Source organism: Puma concolor, chromosome B1 (genome assembly GCF_028749965.1).
Source record: "Puma concolor isolate L17-30 chromosome B1, mPumCon1.1.hap2, whole genome shotgun sequence".
NCBI classification, from domain to species: domain Eukaryota; kingdom Metazoa; phylum Chordata; class Mammalia; order Carnivora; family Felidae; genus Puma; species Puma concolor.
In genome coordinates, this window is record NC_141670.1 from 44,450,555 (window position 1) to 44,469,140 (window position 18,586).

The 18,586-nt window shown below is 42.3% G+C and overlaps 1 protein-coding gene across 10 annotated transcripts in view; it reads right to left on the reverse strand.

The window, feature by feature from the left end:
• The window catches only part of TACC1 (transforming acidic coiled-coil containing protein 1), a 122,961-nt gene that overhangs the window by 88,269 nt on the left and 16,106 nt on the right, over positions 1–18,586 (reverse strand). For 2 of the 10 annotated variants that reach the window (XM_086703671.1, XM_086703670.1), the window contains exon 1: positions 3,042–3,196. The exons of 1 other annotated variant lie outside the window; for it this stretch is intronic. Coding sequence is in view for 4 of the 9 variants with exons in the window: in XM_086703669.1 (XP_086559795.1) it covers positions 3,042–3,118 (77 nt within the window). In the remaining 5 variants the exon portion in view is untranslated. Of the gene's footprint in view, positions 1–3,041; positions 3,197–18,586 lie in introns of those variants that run through there. 7 more of the 10 variants (XM_086703669.1, XM_086703667.1, XM_086703673.1 and 4 more) reach the window with 5 other exon arrangements.

The following is an 18,586-nucleotide window of genomic DNA, read 5'->3' on the forward strand; positions in this document are numbered from 1 at the left end:
AACATTAAAAATAATGACTATTATCTTAAAATCAGACATTTCTTTTCATGTACATCCATACTTCCTTATATTTCACAGTACAGCTGTCACTAAAGATTTATCTGGCTAATTTTAGCACTAGGTTAAATTATTCCAAAATATAAATTGTGAACATCCTGAAACATAATTTCTTCCTCAAAAGGCAGATGCCAGCAGTAATGCTTTCCTTGTGAGATTTTCAAGTATTTATTTACTTATTTAAAAAAGGAACAATAGATTTTGAAAATGCAACTGAAAAGGCTTGAGTAGGAGAACTTCCTTAAGGTCAGTGTTATCCACGACAGCCATATGTCCGGCAGGAAATCTGCAGCCGAGTGACATTAACAATGAATCCCCCATTTTCTCAGACCCTGGAGACACTTGTGGCTTGTACATCTAAATAAGGCAGGGCTTGGACAAAGCATACTTTTAGCTTTTCATATGACAGGGATGGAATCTCATATTTCTAATCTTTGACCTGGTGCATGCCAAGTCGTTTGTAGGCTGACTTCTTAAACAGAATCTGCACACTCTGATGAGACCAAATAATCCTATCACCAGCTACATGAGTTTCTGTGCTTCTTTTTTTTTAATTTTTAAAAAGTTTTTATTTATTTTTGAGAGAGAGAGAGAGAGAGACAGACAGACAGACAGACCATGAGCAGGAAAGGGGCAGAGAGAGAGGGAGACACAGAATCCGAAGCAGGCTCTAGGCTCCAAGCTGTCAGCACAGAGCCCAACACAGGGCTCCAAACCATGAACCAAGAGATCGTGACCTGAGCCAAAGTCGACGCTTAACTGACTGAGCCACCCAGGTCCCTGTGTGCTTCTTGATGTATTAAATTGGGCTATATTCCCAGGTGAAGATCAAAGATGGGCTTCTATGTTGATCATATTTAGGCAAGCTTTGCTAAATATCTAAAGTACACAGAAGAACTTCATTGAAGAGAAAGATCCTCTATCTATCGCCAAGCCACTGGATAATCTAACAACTGAGAATCAAATTCCTCACCCTAACAACTGAACCTTACACAGAAAGTACTGAGTTCCGGCATGCTACCAGTGAATGATCCCAATATTTACTTTCAAATTACACAGTAAACCCTGCCACATGTTCACAAAGATTAGTCAATTTTTATCCTTAGGTAAAACAATATATTGTTCAGAGATAAAACTATAACTTGTTTTTTGTACATACATGATTTTATAGCACCTTCAGAACAGCCTATCAAGTGGACATGGTTTTCATTCCCATTTTACAAATAAGGAAACAAACACAGAGAGGTTAAGGAACAGATAAAAGATCTCCAGCTGTTAAGGAGCAGAGCCTAGAATTAAACCCAGGATTATGTGCTTCCAAAACTCTTAACTTCATCTCAATGTTACACTGCGTCTCATGTTTGTTTTTGAAAAAGGTTAAATCAACTTTGGCAATTTCCTTTTAGTAGGTACTGAGCATTGCTAATTCAGATTCCTGCCTTATGCAGGAAGAATTAAAGGAAAAAAAAGTGGGATGCAGTCTGCCAGCTGAGACAAAAGTTTGCTTCCTAAGACAGCCCTAACTCTCCTGTGGGAGGCAGCTGCAGCAAGAGCTCTGGAGTCAGACAATGGGAGTCCACCACTTTCTAGCTGTGTGACCTTGAACAAGTCACTTAATCTCTCTGTCCTTCAGTTTTCTCATCAGTAAAACAAGGGCAGTAATAGAAATGAACTCAATGTTCTTGGGGGTTAAATAACTTAAAAGAATGTTTTTGCGCATTGTACATGCTTGTATTTAGAGGGTTTTTGCACATTTTACACGCTGGACAATTCTCAGCTCCTTAACAATTAATAAGCTGCCTGAACTAAGTTTCGTGTTCATACATAAACATCAGGAGGCACAACATGCCTATTATTTAGATATTCAGAAAGCTACTTTGCCTTGAAAAGATGATCAAGGGGCGCCCAGGTGGCTCAGTGGGTTAAGCCTGACTTTGCTCAGGTCATGATCTCACTGCTTGTGGGCTCGAGCCTGGCTTCAGGCTCGGTGCTGACAGCACCAAGCCTGGAGCCTACTTGGATTCTGTCTCCCTCTCTCTGCCCCTCCCCTGCTCGCACTCTCTCTCTCAAAAATAAATAAACATTAAAAAGAAAGGAAAAAAAAGATGATCAAAAGCCCTCCCATGGCACAGACTGTTGTATGTCAAGGCCCAGGGTATCCTTCTCAAACGAAATAGCTTTGTCACTGGCTGACTGAAAATACAGTATGAGTTCCTCTACATTACCTCACCTCCAAGTTACACACACGCTCCAAAATTAATTTTAAATGAAAAGGTTAACTATTGTTTGGGTTCTCAAGTAGTTAGCAACGCATCCTCTCTGGCGAGAAGCGTGGCCACCTTGCAAACCGTGCAACTAATTTGCTCTAAATCACGTTCTCTAAAAGTGTTCCTTCGCAGCTTGCATTTCAGTTACTTGGTGTCCCCAATTGTTGTTGTCCCAGAACAAAAGCCTAATTGCTGCTGCTACAATACAGCCCTTTTTCTGAGATCATCATGAAGCCCTCGGAGCAAACAAGAGAGGGAGTTCTCATGAGCAGCAAGCACTGCATCCAAATTCCTGCACTCCAAAGGCCAACACGAGCCAAATTATCGGAGACTCGAGCCCCTTTTTAATATCTACACTTCCCTGCAAATAGCTGTCTCGCGAATACTTCAGAGCCCTTTAGGACACATGTGTTTCCCTGCCCGGACGAGTTCGGAAAAACTTGGGGCCCCTTTCTCCCACCCGCGCAGCGTGAACATGCGCCGGGCAGCAGCCCCGCCTGGGCGCGATTTTGTCGCGGTGGGGTCGTGGCCGGGCGCCCCCGGGCCCCGCAGGGCGAGGCTCGGGACGGAACGTCCCACCAGGCCCAACCCGGAGCTCCCGGGCGCGGGCGGGAGCCCCACCTTCCCGGCCCCTGAGGGACCGGCGCCGTGCGCTCGCATCCGGGGCTGGCACGCAAACCCCCGAACGGCGGCCCCGCGGAGGGCTCAGGGACTCACGCGCTCTCTCGGGCTGTCGGGGGCCTCTCCCCGGCCGGCTCCCGGCCCCGCGGGCTCTGAGAGTGCGAGGCTCCCATGGCTCGGAGCTCTGCGCCCCGGCTGCGCCGGCCCGAGCTCCGCGGCGCGCCGGCTCGACCCGGACCCTGGGCGGGGAGGAGGCGGCGGGGCGGGGGAGGAAGGGTGGGGCGGAGGGGCGGGCGGGTGGTGTGGAGCCCTGCCTCAGGGTCCCGGCCGCCGGGAAAGCCGGCTAAAGGGCGTTGCTCGAGACGCCGCCAACTTCGCCGCCAATTGCAGGGCTCGGCCTGCGCCGCGGCTCGGGACGCACGCCCCGCGACGCCGCGGGGAGATGCTGAGCTGCCGGAGGGGTCGGGTCGCGGGTTCCGCACTCCCAGCCGGGAGCCGCTCGGCGGCAGAGGAAAACAGGTGGAGTGGGTGGGGGCCTGGGCGCGCCCCCGGGTCCCCACGGACGGGGAGACGTCGCTGTTTCTGCCTGCCCGGCCCGGGGCGCTCGGCGGCGCCTGGCTAGCCCCTGCTCGAGGCTAACAGGGAAGAGGTTCTGCGGGGAAGCACCGATAGGGGGCGGTGTGTGTCGGGATCCTGAGACCCAGGCTGCCTTTCCGCAGGGCACCGCTCCCCCGCAGCAACTTCGGAGACTGAGGCGGGGGCTGAGCTGTGCAGAAAAACGGGTTCATCCTGGTTGTGCCTCCGTCTAGCTGGGACACATAACTGCACCCTATGCGAGTCATCTGTAAAATGAGGTTGTATGTTCATTTTTACCTCTAATGTCCCTTCTGGTTCTGACATTCAGTTTAGAATGAATTCTCTTCCTAATGCTGTCTTAGGGAAAAATGCACCCTATCCCTCCCACTGCGCCTGTGACCCACCTAATGACACACCTAGTAATTCCCTTTGCATAATATTTCATGCCCTTTCTCATCCATTCCCACCTCCTACATCCCTCCTCTCCAGCCATCTCTCCTCCATCCCAGAGTTTTGTTTTGTTTTAAAACAAAGATTGGAATGCCCTTTTTTTTTTTTTAAGAATTTATTTTTATTTATTATTTATTTTTTTTAACGTTTATTTATTTTTGAGACAGAGAGAGACAGAGCATGAACGGGGGAGGGGCAGAGAGAGAGGGAGACACAGAATCGGAAGCAGGCTCCAGGCTCTGAGCCATCAGCCCAGAGCCCGACGCGGGGCTCAAACTCACGGACCGCGAGATCGTGACCTGAGCTGAAGTCGGACACTTAACCGACTGAGCCACCCAGGCGCCCCAAGGAATGCCCTTTTGTGCTAACACCTATTTATCCTGCCAGACCAACTCATACCTTCCTTCTATAACTCTATCCTGCATCCTGATAGTACATCTTTTTTTGTTGTTTTGTTTTTTGGTTTTTGTTATTGCCGGTCTCTTTCACTAGAATGTAAACTCTGCGAAGACAGAGAATTTGTTTTTTCACTGTTGCCCCAGCACCGCCTGGTGCATAGTAGACATTAATAATTGTCGATAAATGCATTCATCCTATACTCATTTGATCGTTTTCCTCCCCAGTGTTCCTACACCATGTGTTAATTCCTCTAACATACCACTTACCAATCTTATTTTATAATTATTTGTCTTTCCACTAGAATAGGAGTTCTGTAATGACAAGAACCTTTCTTATCTCTGTATGCAAGCTTAGTGCCTGGCACAGTGCCTCTATCCTGGCATATATACGATAAGTATTTGCTGAATGAATGAATGAGTGAGTGAGCGAGCCAGTGGCAACGCACACAGAATGGTGTTCAATATCAACTTAATTCTTGACTCGAAGCTTTAGGCAATGAAGATGTATGTGCCTACATTTTAATGTTTCTAGAAAGGGTTAGAAAACTCATACTAGAGACTTAATATTTACAATAGATCTCTCTCTCTTTTTTATGTCTAATTTTTATTTCCTGTTTATACATTATCTACACTCTACTATAGCCAGAGAGTTCCTAGAGTTCAGGATGCTGCCACACTGTAGGCATATACAAACAGAGTCTTTGGGGGTGGGAAAATAAACATTAATTAGTAAAAGTGTAGTGAGACTAGGAATTGTGACGGGGAGGGGAGGAGGATTTCAAATAGCTGTAGAAAAGTTGACTTTTGGCAGATGATTAAAAAAAAAAGCTCACATTCTTCACACATCCTGTCTGTAATACCTTGGCACTGAGATTGAAGTGCCACTGATAACACAAACATAACCCTGTCAGAGCTGTGGTCCCTTTCAGAGGAACACTCAGCCTCTCCTGGTAAGAAAGGTCTTTATTCCCAGTGGATCATTCTAAGGGAAAAATGGGAGGGGGGCGGGGGGGAAGCAACAGGCTGGGCAGGGAAGGAGGGGAAAGCTTTCTTTCTACTGGGTAGACAAGATGGGCTGTTGGGAAAAGTTTTATTATTATCAGTGGAGAAAGGCACAGGGTAGCATCACTAAAATGGTTTAAAGGAAAAGGAAATATGTGACATCCACACCCTATTGTGATGCAGAGAAACCGAGACAATGAGGAGAAACAGTGTCTGCAAAATAATGTGAAAGTTTGTGTCTACTGGCGGGGCCCAGAGACATGGCCAATACAGAGACATGGGCAGCTGGGGCTCTAGACCCAGGGGAGTGAAGACAGTGAAGACGAAGTCTTATCTTTGGAAAATAAACTTATGAAGGCTTTTCAGGGGAAATGCCCAGGATAGACCTGAGAGATCCAAACATTCCTCTTCCCTGCAACATTTAATGATTGGCTCTTCTCACAGAAGCAAAGCCAAGGTCTATTTCCTCATCTCAGAGACTGGCTGCAGATCTCCAACAAAGGAATAGGCTATAGGATATGTAAAGATCCTCTGCTTCACGTCTCTTTGTTTAAAATCCTTCTTGCTTTTTATCTTTCAATTAGAACACAAAATTTAAAAGCTCAGCATCCCTGAGCGCCTGGGTGGCTCAGTCAGTTAAGCGTCTGACTTCTGCTCAGGTCACAATCTCACAGTCCGTGGGTTCCAGCCCCGCGTGGGGCTCTGTGCTGACAGCTCAGAGCCTGGAGGGTGCTTCAGATTCTGTGTCTTCCTCTCACTCTCAAATATAAATAAACATCAAAAGCTCAGCATCCCTAATGAAGACATAGAATTGTTACCATGCAACCAAGAGTTCTTCTCCGAGGAAAATTAGTAAAGAAGTGCTACCACCTCCTCTCCCTCAGTGTGGTTCTGAAGTTGTGAGCTCAAAAGCCACTCATAAGTGGTGGACAACCTTGCTGTCATCTGACCTATTGACTGAGCAAGTAATGCCAGTTCTGGGGCTCCCAACTATTCATACAGCTGAGGAGTTGTTCTTCAAGAGGAGGGCAGGAAGATAACAGCTGGACACCACTTGCTGTTGCATTTGATAGGGAATAAAGGAAGAATAGAACCTTCTGACTGTTTTATGGTGTCTGTAGTTTCTGCCTAAAGTGACCAAAGAAGAAGAAAGGGATGAGTAGAGGAGGGAGGCAGCCTGCATTTTGTAGTCCCTCGGTCAGCAGACTGCTGAACATGATGGCCAGCTGGGATCAAAGGAGATATGCAGCCTGTGATGGAGTCTTGGAGGGGTAATATTTGATATCCAGTGTTATAGTTTCCATTTTGCATTATAATTCTGTCAGTAGGCATTTTTTAAACATTGGAAAACAAGTAAAGAAAGAAAATTTAAGAAACTGAAATTTATGATTGCCACCTAGATTGCAAAATACACTCTTCAGTGTCAAACCCTACCGCCAGAATGCTGCTTATGCTCAGAAGGATGCGAGCTAACATTTATTGGATACCTGGGACGTTGCTTGGTGGTTGATGAAAGTAAGCACATTTAGTCCTCGTAACACAGAGAAATGATAACAATAGTAGGTAATAGTTTTTTAAGTACTTTTTATGTACTAGACTGTTCTAAGTGCTTTAGGTTTACTAATTCATTTAATGTTCATTACATTACAACGTTTATAGGCACTTTTAGTATCCTCAATTTACAAATGAGTAAAGTGATGCATGGACACTTTAACTTGCAACACAGCTACAAAATGGCAGAGCTAGGAATAGAACCCAGGTAGGTTAACTCCAGAGTTATAACATAGAGCTTAGCCTCTATGTTGTATTTCCTTAATTTTTATGCTGTGCACCCTATTTTATTTTATTTTATTTTATTTTATTTTATTTTATTTTTTAAAGTTTATTTATTTATTTTGAGAGAGAGAAACAGAGCATGAGAGCCGCAGAGGGGGAGAGGGAGAGAGAAAGAATCCCAAGCAGGCTCCATCCGCACTGTCAGCACAGAGCCTGATGTGGGTCTTGATCTCCTGAACAGTGAGTTCATGACCTGAGCCAAAATCAAGAGTCAGACACTCAATGGATTGAGCTACCCAGGTGCCCCTGTGTACCCCATTTTAAGATGAAGAAACTGAGGCTTTGAGAAGTAAGTACCATAACCAGTATTTAAACCCAGTTCTGTCTTGATCACAAAGCTTATGTTCAACATGGATTTGTCTCCCCAGCAATCATGCCAAATGAGTATTACCCTTCACAGTAGCTCTCTTTGGAAGTTACATGCTTATCTCAGAGCTGCCCTACCTTTCCATTTTTGGAAGTTATTGAAATGTTAATTTATAAGCCAAAGGATAAAGTTAGGTTTACTACATATTGTTTGTTAGTAAGAGCCACATATTGTTCTTGAAATCAGGTAATGTAAGTGCTCCATCACTGTTCTCCTTTATCAAAATAGTTTTAGCTATTCTAAGTTCTTTGTTTTCCATATAAAACTTTTTTTCTTTTTCTTTTTCTTTTTTTTTTTTATTTGAGGGGGTGGGGCTGAGAAAGAGATGGAGAGAGAGAGAATCCCAAGCAGACTCCATACTCAGCATGGATCATGCTGACCCTGGGATCATGACCTGAGCCATAATCAAGAATCAGACTCTCAACTAACTGAGCACCCAGGCTCCCCTTCCCATATAAAATTTAAAATAAACTTGTAAACTTTTTAAACAACCTTGTCTGGATTTCCACAAGGATTACACTGAATCTATTGACTAATTTAAGGAAGATCGGTAGTTTAACAACATTGAGACTTCTAATCTATGAACATGGTGTAGCTCTATTTATGTAGCCCTTCTTGAATTTCCCAGAATGTTTTGTAGTTTTCAGTCTATAGGTCCTGCACATCTTTTGCTAAATTTATTCCGAAATGTTTTATGCTATTTTAGATGGAGAAATAAAACTGATTATTGTATATTGTATCTTGCTATCTAGCTAAATTCATTATTACTACTTTTTTTAAGATTAAAAAAAAATTTTTTTAATGTTTATTTATTTTTGAGAGAGAGAGAGAGACAGAAACAGAGACAGAGCATGAGTGGGGAAGGGGAAGAGAGAGAGGGAGATACAGAATCTGAAGCAGGCTCCAGGCTCTAAGCTGTCAGCACAGAGCCTGATGTGGGGATTGAACTCATGAACCACAAAATCATGACCTGAGCTGAAGTTGGATACTTAACCGACTGAGCCATGAAGGTGCCCCTCTTCTTTAAATGTTTGATAGAATTCACCAGTGGGGAGCCATCTGAGGCAGAAGGTTTGTCAGAATGTTTTTAAATTCCAAATTTCCTTTCTTTAATTGTCATAGGGCTCTTCAAATATTCTGTTTCTTCTTGGCTCAGCTTTGTAATTTATGTCTTTCCCAGAATGTGTCCATCTCACCTAAATGGTCACATTTAATGGCATAAAGATACTCATACTAATAATAATGGAGTGTTCTTCTTTTAATGTCTGAAGGATCTGTAATGGAGTCCTCTCTTTCATTACTGATAAGGCAATTTCTTTTTTTTTCTTGGTCAGTCAGGATTGAGATTTACCAATTTTATCAATTTTTCCAGTGACTAGCTTTTGGTTTTATTAATTTTCCCTTTTTTTCCTGTTCTCTATTTCATTTATTTTTGTTTTATCTTTATTATTTCCTTCCTTCTGATTGCTTTAGGTTTAATTTGCTTCTTTTTCTAGTATTTTTAATTAAAAATTTTTTTTTAATGTTTCTTTATTTAGAGGGAGAGAGAGAGACAGAGTGTGAGAGGGGGAGAGGCAGAGAGAGGGAGACACAGAATCTGAAGCAGGCTCCAGGCTCTGAGCTGTCAGCACAGAGCCCAATGCAAGACTCCAACTCATGAACTGCAATATCATGTCCTGAGCCAAAGTCAGATGCTTAACTGACTGAGCCACCCAGGCACCCCTTCTTTTTCTAGTTGGAAAAAGGTGGAAACATAGACGGAAAGGTGGGAAATTGATTTAAGAGCTTTCTTCTTTTATCTTAGAGGCATTCAAAGCTATAATTTATTTCCCTCTAGGTGCTACTTAGCACATCCCACAAAGTTTGATATGTTGTATTTTCATTATCATTCAGAACCAAATATTTTCTAACCTCTTATAATTTCTTCTTCAACCCATTGAATATTTATAGTATGAGTATTTATAGTATTAATATTAACATAGTATTAATATAGTACATAATATAGTATTGTAGTATATAATATAGTATTAATATTTATAGTATATAGTATTTATAGTATTGTTTAGTTTCCAAATATTTATTATTTTCCTAGTTATCTTAGTTTCTAATTTAATTTAATTGTTGTCAGAGAACAAACTTTTAAAATTTACTGAAACTTGTTTATGGCCCAGAATATGATCTATCCTGGTAAACATATCACATGTACTTGAAAAGAATGTGCATTTTGCTGTTGTTGGCTGAAGTGTTCTATAAATATCAATTAGGTCAAGGTGATTGATAGTGTTGTTAACAGTTTCTTCTTTGATGATTTTTCTTTGTTTATCAATTTCTGGGAAACAATATAATCTCCAGTTATGATTACATATTTCTTCTTTTAATTCTGTCAACTTTTGCTTCATATATTTTGAAGCTGTTATTGAACACAGGCAAATTTGCAATTTTTCTTTTCTTTTCTTTTCTTTTCTTTTCTTTCTTTCTTTCTTTTTTTTTTTTTTTTTTTTTTTTTGAGAGAGAGAGGGAGAGAGCCGAGTGCACACACACACTGGGGAGAGACAGAGAGAGAGAGGGAGAGGGAGAATCTTAAGCAGGATCCATCCCAAGCGTGGAGCGCGACATGGGCTCCATCTCACGACTCTTGAGACGATGACCTGAGGCAAAATTAAGAGTCAGACACTTAACCGACTGAGTCACCCAGGCACCCGAGTGATTTTTATGCCACCTTGACTAACTAAAACTTTTATTGCTCTGAAGAGCTCTTTATCTCTGGCCATACATTTTGCTTAGAAATCTATTTTGTTTGATACTAATATAGCCACTCCAGCCTTCTCCTGCTTACTGTTTACGTGACATATCATCTTCTATCCATTTTTGATCTATCTGTCTTTGTATTTAAAGTATGTCTATTCTTTTTAATACACTTTATTTTTTAGAGCAGTTTTAGGTCCACAGTTAAATTGAGCAGAAAGTATAGAGAGTTCCCATGTACCTCCTGCCCCCAGACACACACCCCCCCCCCAATACCAACATCCCATACCAGAGTGGTACACATGTTACAACCAACACTGACATCATTGTCCCCCAAAGTCCACAGTTTATATTGGGATTCGGTACATTCTATGAGTTTTAACAAACATATAATAACAAAAATCCACTATTCTAGTATCATACAGAATAGCCTCACTCCTCTAAAAACCTGCTATGCTCTGCATATTCATCCTTCCCCCCACCCCATTCCCTGGCCACTAGATATTTTTACTGTTTTTATAGTTTTGCCTTTTCCAGAATGTCATAATGGAATCATACTGTATGTAGCCTTTTCAGCCTGGCTTGTATCACTTAGTAAAATGCATTTAAGCTTCCTGTGTGTCTTTTTGTGGCTTGATAACTCATTTCCTTTCAGCCCTGAATAATATTCCTTCTCTGGATATCTCCATTCACCTATTAAAGGACATTTTGGTTATTTTGGGAATTTTTGGCAATTAAGAATAAAGCTGCTATCAACATCATGTGAAGATTTTTGTACGAAAGTTTTCAGCTGATTTGGGTAAATGTCAAGGAATGTAATTGCTGGCTTATATGGTGAGAGTATGTTTAGTTTTGTAAGAACCCACCAAGGTATCTTCCAAAGTGGCTGTACTACTTTGCCCTCCCACCAGCGATGAGTGAGAGTTCCTGTGGCTCCACATCCTCACCAGCATCTGGTGTCACCAGTGGTGGGAATTTTTGCCATTCTAAAAGGTGTGCAATCAATGGTACCTCCTTGTTTTAATTTGTAGTCTCCTAATGACATACGACGTAGCATATCTTTCATATGTGTATTCGCCATCGATACAACATTTTCAGTGAGATGCTGCATTTGGCTTTTTAATTCATTGAAAAACAATCGTCAATTTTAATTTTCTGAGTGGAGTGTTTAGGTTATCAACATTTAATGTAATTATGGATATGACTGGGTGAGGCCTATCATTTTATATTTTTGCTTTCTATTTTTCTCTTTTGACATTTGCTTATCCATTTCCCATTTCCTGCCTTTTTTATTTCTTTAATATTTTATAAATTATTCCATTTTAGTTTTATTGATGGCTTTTTAGCTAGTGTTCGCATTCTTATTTTAGTGGCTGACCTATAAATTACAAAATCCATCCTTAACTTTTCATAGCCCATTTAAAATTAACAATGTCCTGGGACACCTGGGTGGCTCAGTTGGTTAAGCATCTGACTTCAGCTCAGGTCATGATCTCGCAGTTCATGGGTTTGAGCTCCTCGTCGGGTTCTGTGCTGACAGCTTAGAGCCTGGAGCCTGGAGCCTGCTTTGGATTTTGTGTCTTCCTCTCTCTCTGCCTGCACTCCCCCCCCCCCACCTCCCCACTTGCCCTCTGTCTCTGTCTGTCTCTCTCTCAAAAATAAATAAATAAACTTATTTAAAAACTCTTAAAAAAATAAAGTTAACAGTTACTTCTTCATGTACATTCTAGAGATGAAAAGTGCAATTTCTGAAAAAAAAATTGAGCAGATGGATTCAACATCCAAATAGATACGTTAAATGAAAGAATAAGTAAACTTTAAGATGGACCAACCAAAATTACTCAAGATGAGTAACAGGCAAAGACCAAAAATAAAATGAATAAAATCTTAGGGACTTGTTAGATGATATAAACAGTAAACATACATGGATTCCCAGAAGGAGAGAAGAGAATGGAGTGGAGGAAATATTTGAAGAAATGATCACCAAACTCCTCCCAACGGTAATAAAAGTCAGAAATTTGCAGACACGAGATGCTGGAAAAACACCAAGTAAAATAAACATAAGGTAAAAGTAACATAAAAGTCTACTCTAATCACATCCTGGTCAAAATGTTATAAACCTCGAAAGCAGAAAGAGAGCAACACATAAAAAGGGATTTCCATTTGGTTCTTTTTTATTGCTTCAATTTCTCTGCTGAAACTTTCCATTTATCTCCTGAGATTTTGATTCACTGAAAACAAGCATTTTTCCTTAATTTTCTTTGCTTCATGGAAGATGGCGATAAAGTCTTTTAAAACTACAAAACACTTACATCCTTGCCTTCGAAATTCCAACATCTTATTCATCTCCAGGTTAGATGTGATTGACTTCTAAGAGGTGTTTTGTGTTCCTGGCTCTTCATCTGTCAGGTAACTCTGGACTGCATCTTGGACCTCATAAATGCTAAGTTGCAGGGATTTCAGATTCCATTCTTTTTCTCTGATGAGAGTTGTTTTTCCTTTGTTTCAGCAAATGATTTTCTCGCTGGGCTTACACTGCAAACTGTTTCTCAGGTAACAGCTCCAGTCCGGGTGTAGATCTTTTTGTCTGGCTGAGCTGCTTTGAGTGTGTTCTGTGCATGTCTGGTTCAGGGGTTAATCAGAAATTTAATTTGGGGATCCTCTTTCTGACGGTTTCCTTTCTGGGTTCCCCCACCTTTTCAGCATTCATGATTTTCGGACTTGACTTTTCTTACTCCCTAAAACAGCAAGACTGTAGAGTTTTTCATGTATGCCCCTCTATTACACAAGCCACTATGTGAACTACACTGAGCCCCAGGCTAAAAGCCATGGTGGCAGAGGACTTTCTCCCGTGACTCCTCATCTCCTCTCCTTCAAGCTGACATGCAACACCACAACCTATTTATTTCTGTTTTCTCTTCAGTACCTCCAGGTAGTCACTTTATATATCATGTCCAGGTTGTAGAGTTATTTTCTGCAAGAATGATCTTTATACCCAGAATAGTCCATAATATCCAGAGATAAGAACCCATATATTGTTCTTATGAAATGGTAATACTCAGCTTTATCACCCACTTTACTCATCACAGTTGTCCTGAGTGACCCCAGTTTCAAAAGTCAAATCTACCTCCACAGGATGAAGATTCATTTAGAATACTGAAAATAGGGGTGCCTGGGTGGCTCAGTCAGCTGACTGTCCAACTTCGGCTCAAGTCATGATCTCACAGTTCATGGGTTCGAGTCCCACAACGGGCTCACTGCTGTCGGCAGTGTAGAGTTCGCTTCGGATCCTCTGTTCCCCTCTCTCTGCCCCTCCCCCACTGTGCGAGCACATGCATGCTCTCTCTCTCTCTCTCTCAAAAATAAATAAAACATTAAAAAAAAAAAAGAATACTGAAGATAATTTGCTATGTGCCCTGAAGACAATTTTAAGGGATAGGACCAAAGGAGTTGAGCAATGGAAGCATCATTGCATAATTGCAGTACGTCTGTAATATCTTAAGGTGACAGAGGCTAATATTTCCTAATATCTGTTCTTCTCTTTTAATAAAACAAAGAGAAAACCACCTGGTTTTTGGCTATTATGAATGAAAGCTACATTTCCCTATTACACGTCTCTATTACATGTATATATGGCCATGTAACAAAGTTTTGGTCAATGGGATAAAAATAGAAGTGTCAAGTTCCGCTTCCGTGAAGCATCATTAATGGGGAATGTGGAGGTACTACCGTCTGAATGCTTGTGTTCCCCCTCAAATTCATGTGTCAAATAGTCCCCAAGAGTGACGGTATTAGGAGATGGAAGCTTTGGGTGCTACTTAAATCGTGAGGGTGGAGCCCTCATGAACGACATTGGTGCCCTTACAATGACATTGACTCCAGAGAGATCCCTTGCCCCTTCCACACTTTGAGGACAATAGCCAGAAAGCACCAGCTATGAACCAGGAAGAGAGCCCTCACCAGAGTGCAACTATGCCAGCGTCCTGATCTTGGACTTCCAGCCTCCAAAACTATGAGAAATAAATGTATAAGCTACAGTGTCTGTGGTATTTTGTGACAGCAGCCCAAATAGACTCTTTACCTTGCTGGCTGGGATATTGAGGGGCTAGCTGAATTCATGCGGCCACACTTCATCTTGAGGTTGAAGGAGCCTGGATTCATCACATCATGGAGCCTCTAAGCCTGCTGTACAGATTTTTTTTTTTTATGTGAGAAAAAAAACTTACATATTGCTTAGCTACTATTATTTTGGATTTCTGTAAACCTCAGCCAAAGGAAATCCTAATTAATATTTTGGTCCTTAAATTGAAGAGAAAAACAGTCCTATTATCTTGTACTCAAACTGGAAGAACTGTATTACTTAGTGGCCCTGTCAGCAATTATTCCACCTACTCTTTAACTTTTTTTAATGTTTATTTATTTTTTAGAGACAGAGAGACAGAGCGTGAGCAGGGGAGGGGCAGAGAGAGAGGGAGACACAGAATCCGAAGCAGGCTTCAGGCTCTGAGCTGTCAGCACAGAGCCAGATGTGGGGCTCAAACTCACAGACTGTGAGATCATGACCTGGGCCAAAGTCGGACACCCAACCAACTAAGCCACCCAGGCACCCCTATTTCACCTATTCTTTAGATAAAGAGTGTGGACAGAGGTGCCTGGGTGGCTCAGTCAGTTGAGTGTCCAACTCTTGATTTCGGCTCAGGTCATAATCCCAGAATCGTGGGATCCATGCTCAGCATGGAACCTACTTAAGATTCTCTCTCTCTCTCTCTCTCTCTCTCTCTCTCTCTTTCTCTCTCTCTCCTTCTGCCCCTCTCCCCTGTTCTCACTCTCTCTCTCTCTAAAAAAAAAAAAAAAAAAAAAAAAAGACTGTGTATAAATTAGCCCCTAACCCTAATACTTCTCAGGCCTGAAGCTCAGCTCCTGCTGAATGTATCCATAAAACCTACCCCCAGCCATCATTGCCCCCATGTGAATCTATGCCCTATCCCAAATAAACTTCCTCCAACTGAAGGTTTCCATTCTCTTCTCCCTCAGTCTTGCCCTGAGTGATTCACTCCTTCATGCATTCATTCATTCATTCACTCACCAAATACATACAAACACCTACCTTGATGTCTATCTCAATTTGAATTCATCTTCACAAAAATGTTGCACAAGGTGACAGCTGCCCGAGGCCTGCCACCAGCCTCCAATGACCACATTGACCCTAATTCCACCCCACATCATTGTTATGGCACTGCCTAAACATAACAAAAAAGTCAAAACCAAGAGACTGATTCCTGGAACAGAGCTGGAAAGGACTCTGGGCGTCATCTAGCTTTTCCTTCTTATATTAATACATGTGAGCCAAGGCCCTGACCCACTTGAGATTTGCCCAAGGTCACAGAGACCGTGCCAGAGATGCAGCCAGGACTCAGAGTTCCCCACCCCATCCAGGCCTTTGTTTTTTCCTCCCTTCTCATTTCCTTCATGCATACTTAATCCAAATATGAAGATTACATATTTGTTACTTTGATTAGAAAATATAAAAATGTTACCTTAAAAACCATCCTTATACTCAGTGTCAAGGAAAGAAATTACCTTTGGTGATTTGTCTTTGAATTTATTCTCAGCTTACTCTGAAGAGTGAACATGCCAGCAACCCAGACCAGGACCTTTGCCCGGGCTGGAGCCATTAGCACTGAAGAAAATTAAGTCAGGTGAAAGTCACATGCTTCCTTACAAGGTAGGTTTTCAGTTCGTTTCCAGCCAAATGCCTTTTGCCTAAGGCTCATTCTCAGAAATTCTTCCACAATTCCACCACTGTGTGTATGACTGTTCTCTTACACTTTGTGCTAGCAAAGCTGAATTCTGGCACACACACACACACACACACACACACACACACACACAGAGTCTTTGTTTCCCTGCTTCAAGGTGATACAACTGTCATCTATAATAAGTGGGCAGTTCCCAGAAGAAAGCTTGTGCTTCAGATCTGTGATACTGCCCTCCTCCTGTGGAAACAGCTGCCAACTTCACAATTTCAATCTGTATTCTCCAGGACAAAAGGAAAGCACTTAAAAAAAAAAAACACACACAAAAAAAAAACCCACAAAAAAAACCTACTTGTCGATTCTATGCCTACATAATGGTTCAGGGACTATATACCTACATAATGGTTCAGTGTGCTTTCTATTGATTTTGTTTGGGAAGCAGGATATTTTTTGTGCCCTGGCATTGTCTTCAGAGACAGAACCTGCCTGGCCTATAATTCAAACGTCCTGGACTCAGTAACCTCAAGTGTCTTCTTGGAACATTAACCCTTAGTACTTTTTTGGATCTTATCTAATTCTGGGGTAGTGACCTGGAGCAAACTGTGGATATTTATTTACTTTTTTTTTTAACTTTTATTTATTTATTTTGAGAGAGCTAGAGACAACACAAGCAGGGGAGGGGCAGAGAGAGAGGGAGAGAGAGAGAATCCCAAGCAGGCTCCGCACTGCCAGCACAGAACCCAATGCGGGGCTCGAACCCACGAAACTGTGAGATCATGACCTGAGCCGAAACCAAGAGCTGCATGCTTAACCAACTAAGACACCCAGGCACCCCTGGGTATTTATTTTTAAGCGATCTCTACACCCAACACAGTGCTCAAACTCACAACCCAAGATCAACAGTCTCATGTTCTACCGACTGAACCAACCAGGTGCCCCAACCTTTGGGTATTTAAAGATGGACTCCAACCCCACTGTCTGGCCCTGAGGGTTGGAGAGTAGGGAGACCATACTGTATTTCTCCTCTCTGACCCAGCAGGTTCCAGCTTTAGTCATTGTACCAAGACATGAAAAAGTGGGTAGAAAAAAACAGAAGGTTGGCAAGAGTACTGAGTGCCTGGGTTCAAGGAAGTGCTTTAATTTGTGAGCATTAAATTTGGAATTAAAAATCAGTATGATAGTTTGTTGTACAAGAATAGCAGCATGAATATTAAAAAAAAATGCGACTGTTTTCTGGCTGAGCAAACCAACAGGATGTATGGAGCCCAAAAATGCTGCAAAGCAGAAACAAACATTCAAAGGAAATCTCTAAAGAGAGACAAAGTAAATATAAAATGTTCTTTGGCTTAGAAGTTAAGACTGTCCTTAGAGGTCATGTCAGGACTTTGATTATTTATCTTTGGATATTTGTGAGCCAGACAGAGCTGCCAAGTTACAAGAATAAAACAGGCTTTTACTCATAAGCAGGTTAAATGAAAGGAAGATTGAGTGCACGTACACCAAAACATCAGGGCCACTCTTTCCTCAAGAAGTCTGAAAGTGTTCCACCTTGTTACAAAGACCAGAACTGCCCCAGCATGATTCTGAACCTGCAGGTGAAAAAAATCCAGGGGTGCCCATGGGAATTGGGATGGAAGAAAATAAAAAGATCGCACCTAGCCAGATGTAGTATATGCACTGATCAGTGGGGAGGGCTGTTGTTTACTTTTTACCATGTTCCAGGGAAGCATGGGTGGTAATCAGATCAGGATTTGGTTTGGGTGGTCTTAGCTTTGAAGTTTTCAACTTTCTTGCCTGTGCTCACAAGTTTTTTGTCTCCATGCAACTCAGTGATCCACATTGCTGTTGATACTATAACCATTTTCTTCAGCATCTGGGATTGGGCAGCACAAGTGGAAGCTATAGACTCCATCATTTGGCTTCTCAGCCCCTCCATGAAGAGTTCCTGGGAGGAAGGGACTGATTGTACCTCTAGGACAGAGCAGGGCATAAAATGATCAGTGCAAGAAGGGAAACAGAGGTGTGAGCAAGATGGAATGAACATGAAAAACATAAAACCTGGCTTGCCTGGATCAAAGCATGCTGAAGAATAATCCTAGGGCCCAACAGATGAAAGGTGCCAACGGGATCATCAGATTCCAAATTCCACCTGACTCAGGAATCCTCTACTTGAGAATCCTGACCAGTGGTCAACCAGCTTCTGTTTGGAATTTTCAAAGATATTTCTGGTAGGCACAGAATTGTAGCACTCCGATCCCTTTCCAAGAAAGGACTTAGCAACCCAGCTTCAAGGAATGTGGTTAGCTGATAACCTCCAGCTGTTAGTGCCTTCAGGGTCTGCCTCAGCTTTGGAGCTGAGATCAGTTTTCCCCTGGAGTCCCCAGCCAATGCCTGAGCAAGGTGGTAGTATAAAGGCCTGACCATTTCTGCCCAACATGGCACTCCTCTAGCGGACAACGTTTGCTCTGGAACCCCTCAGCGGCCTGGCAGAGACTTAGTCAAAACTGTACG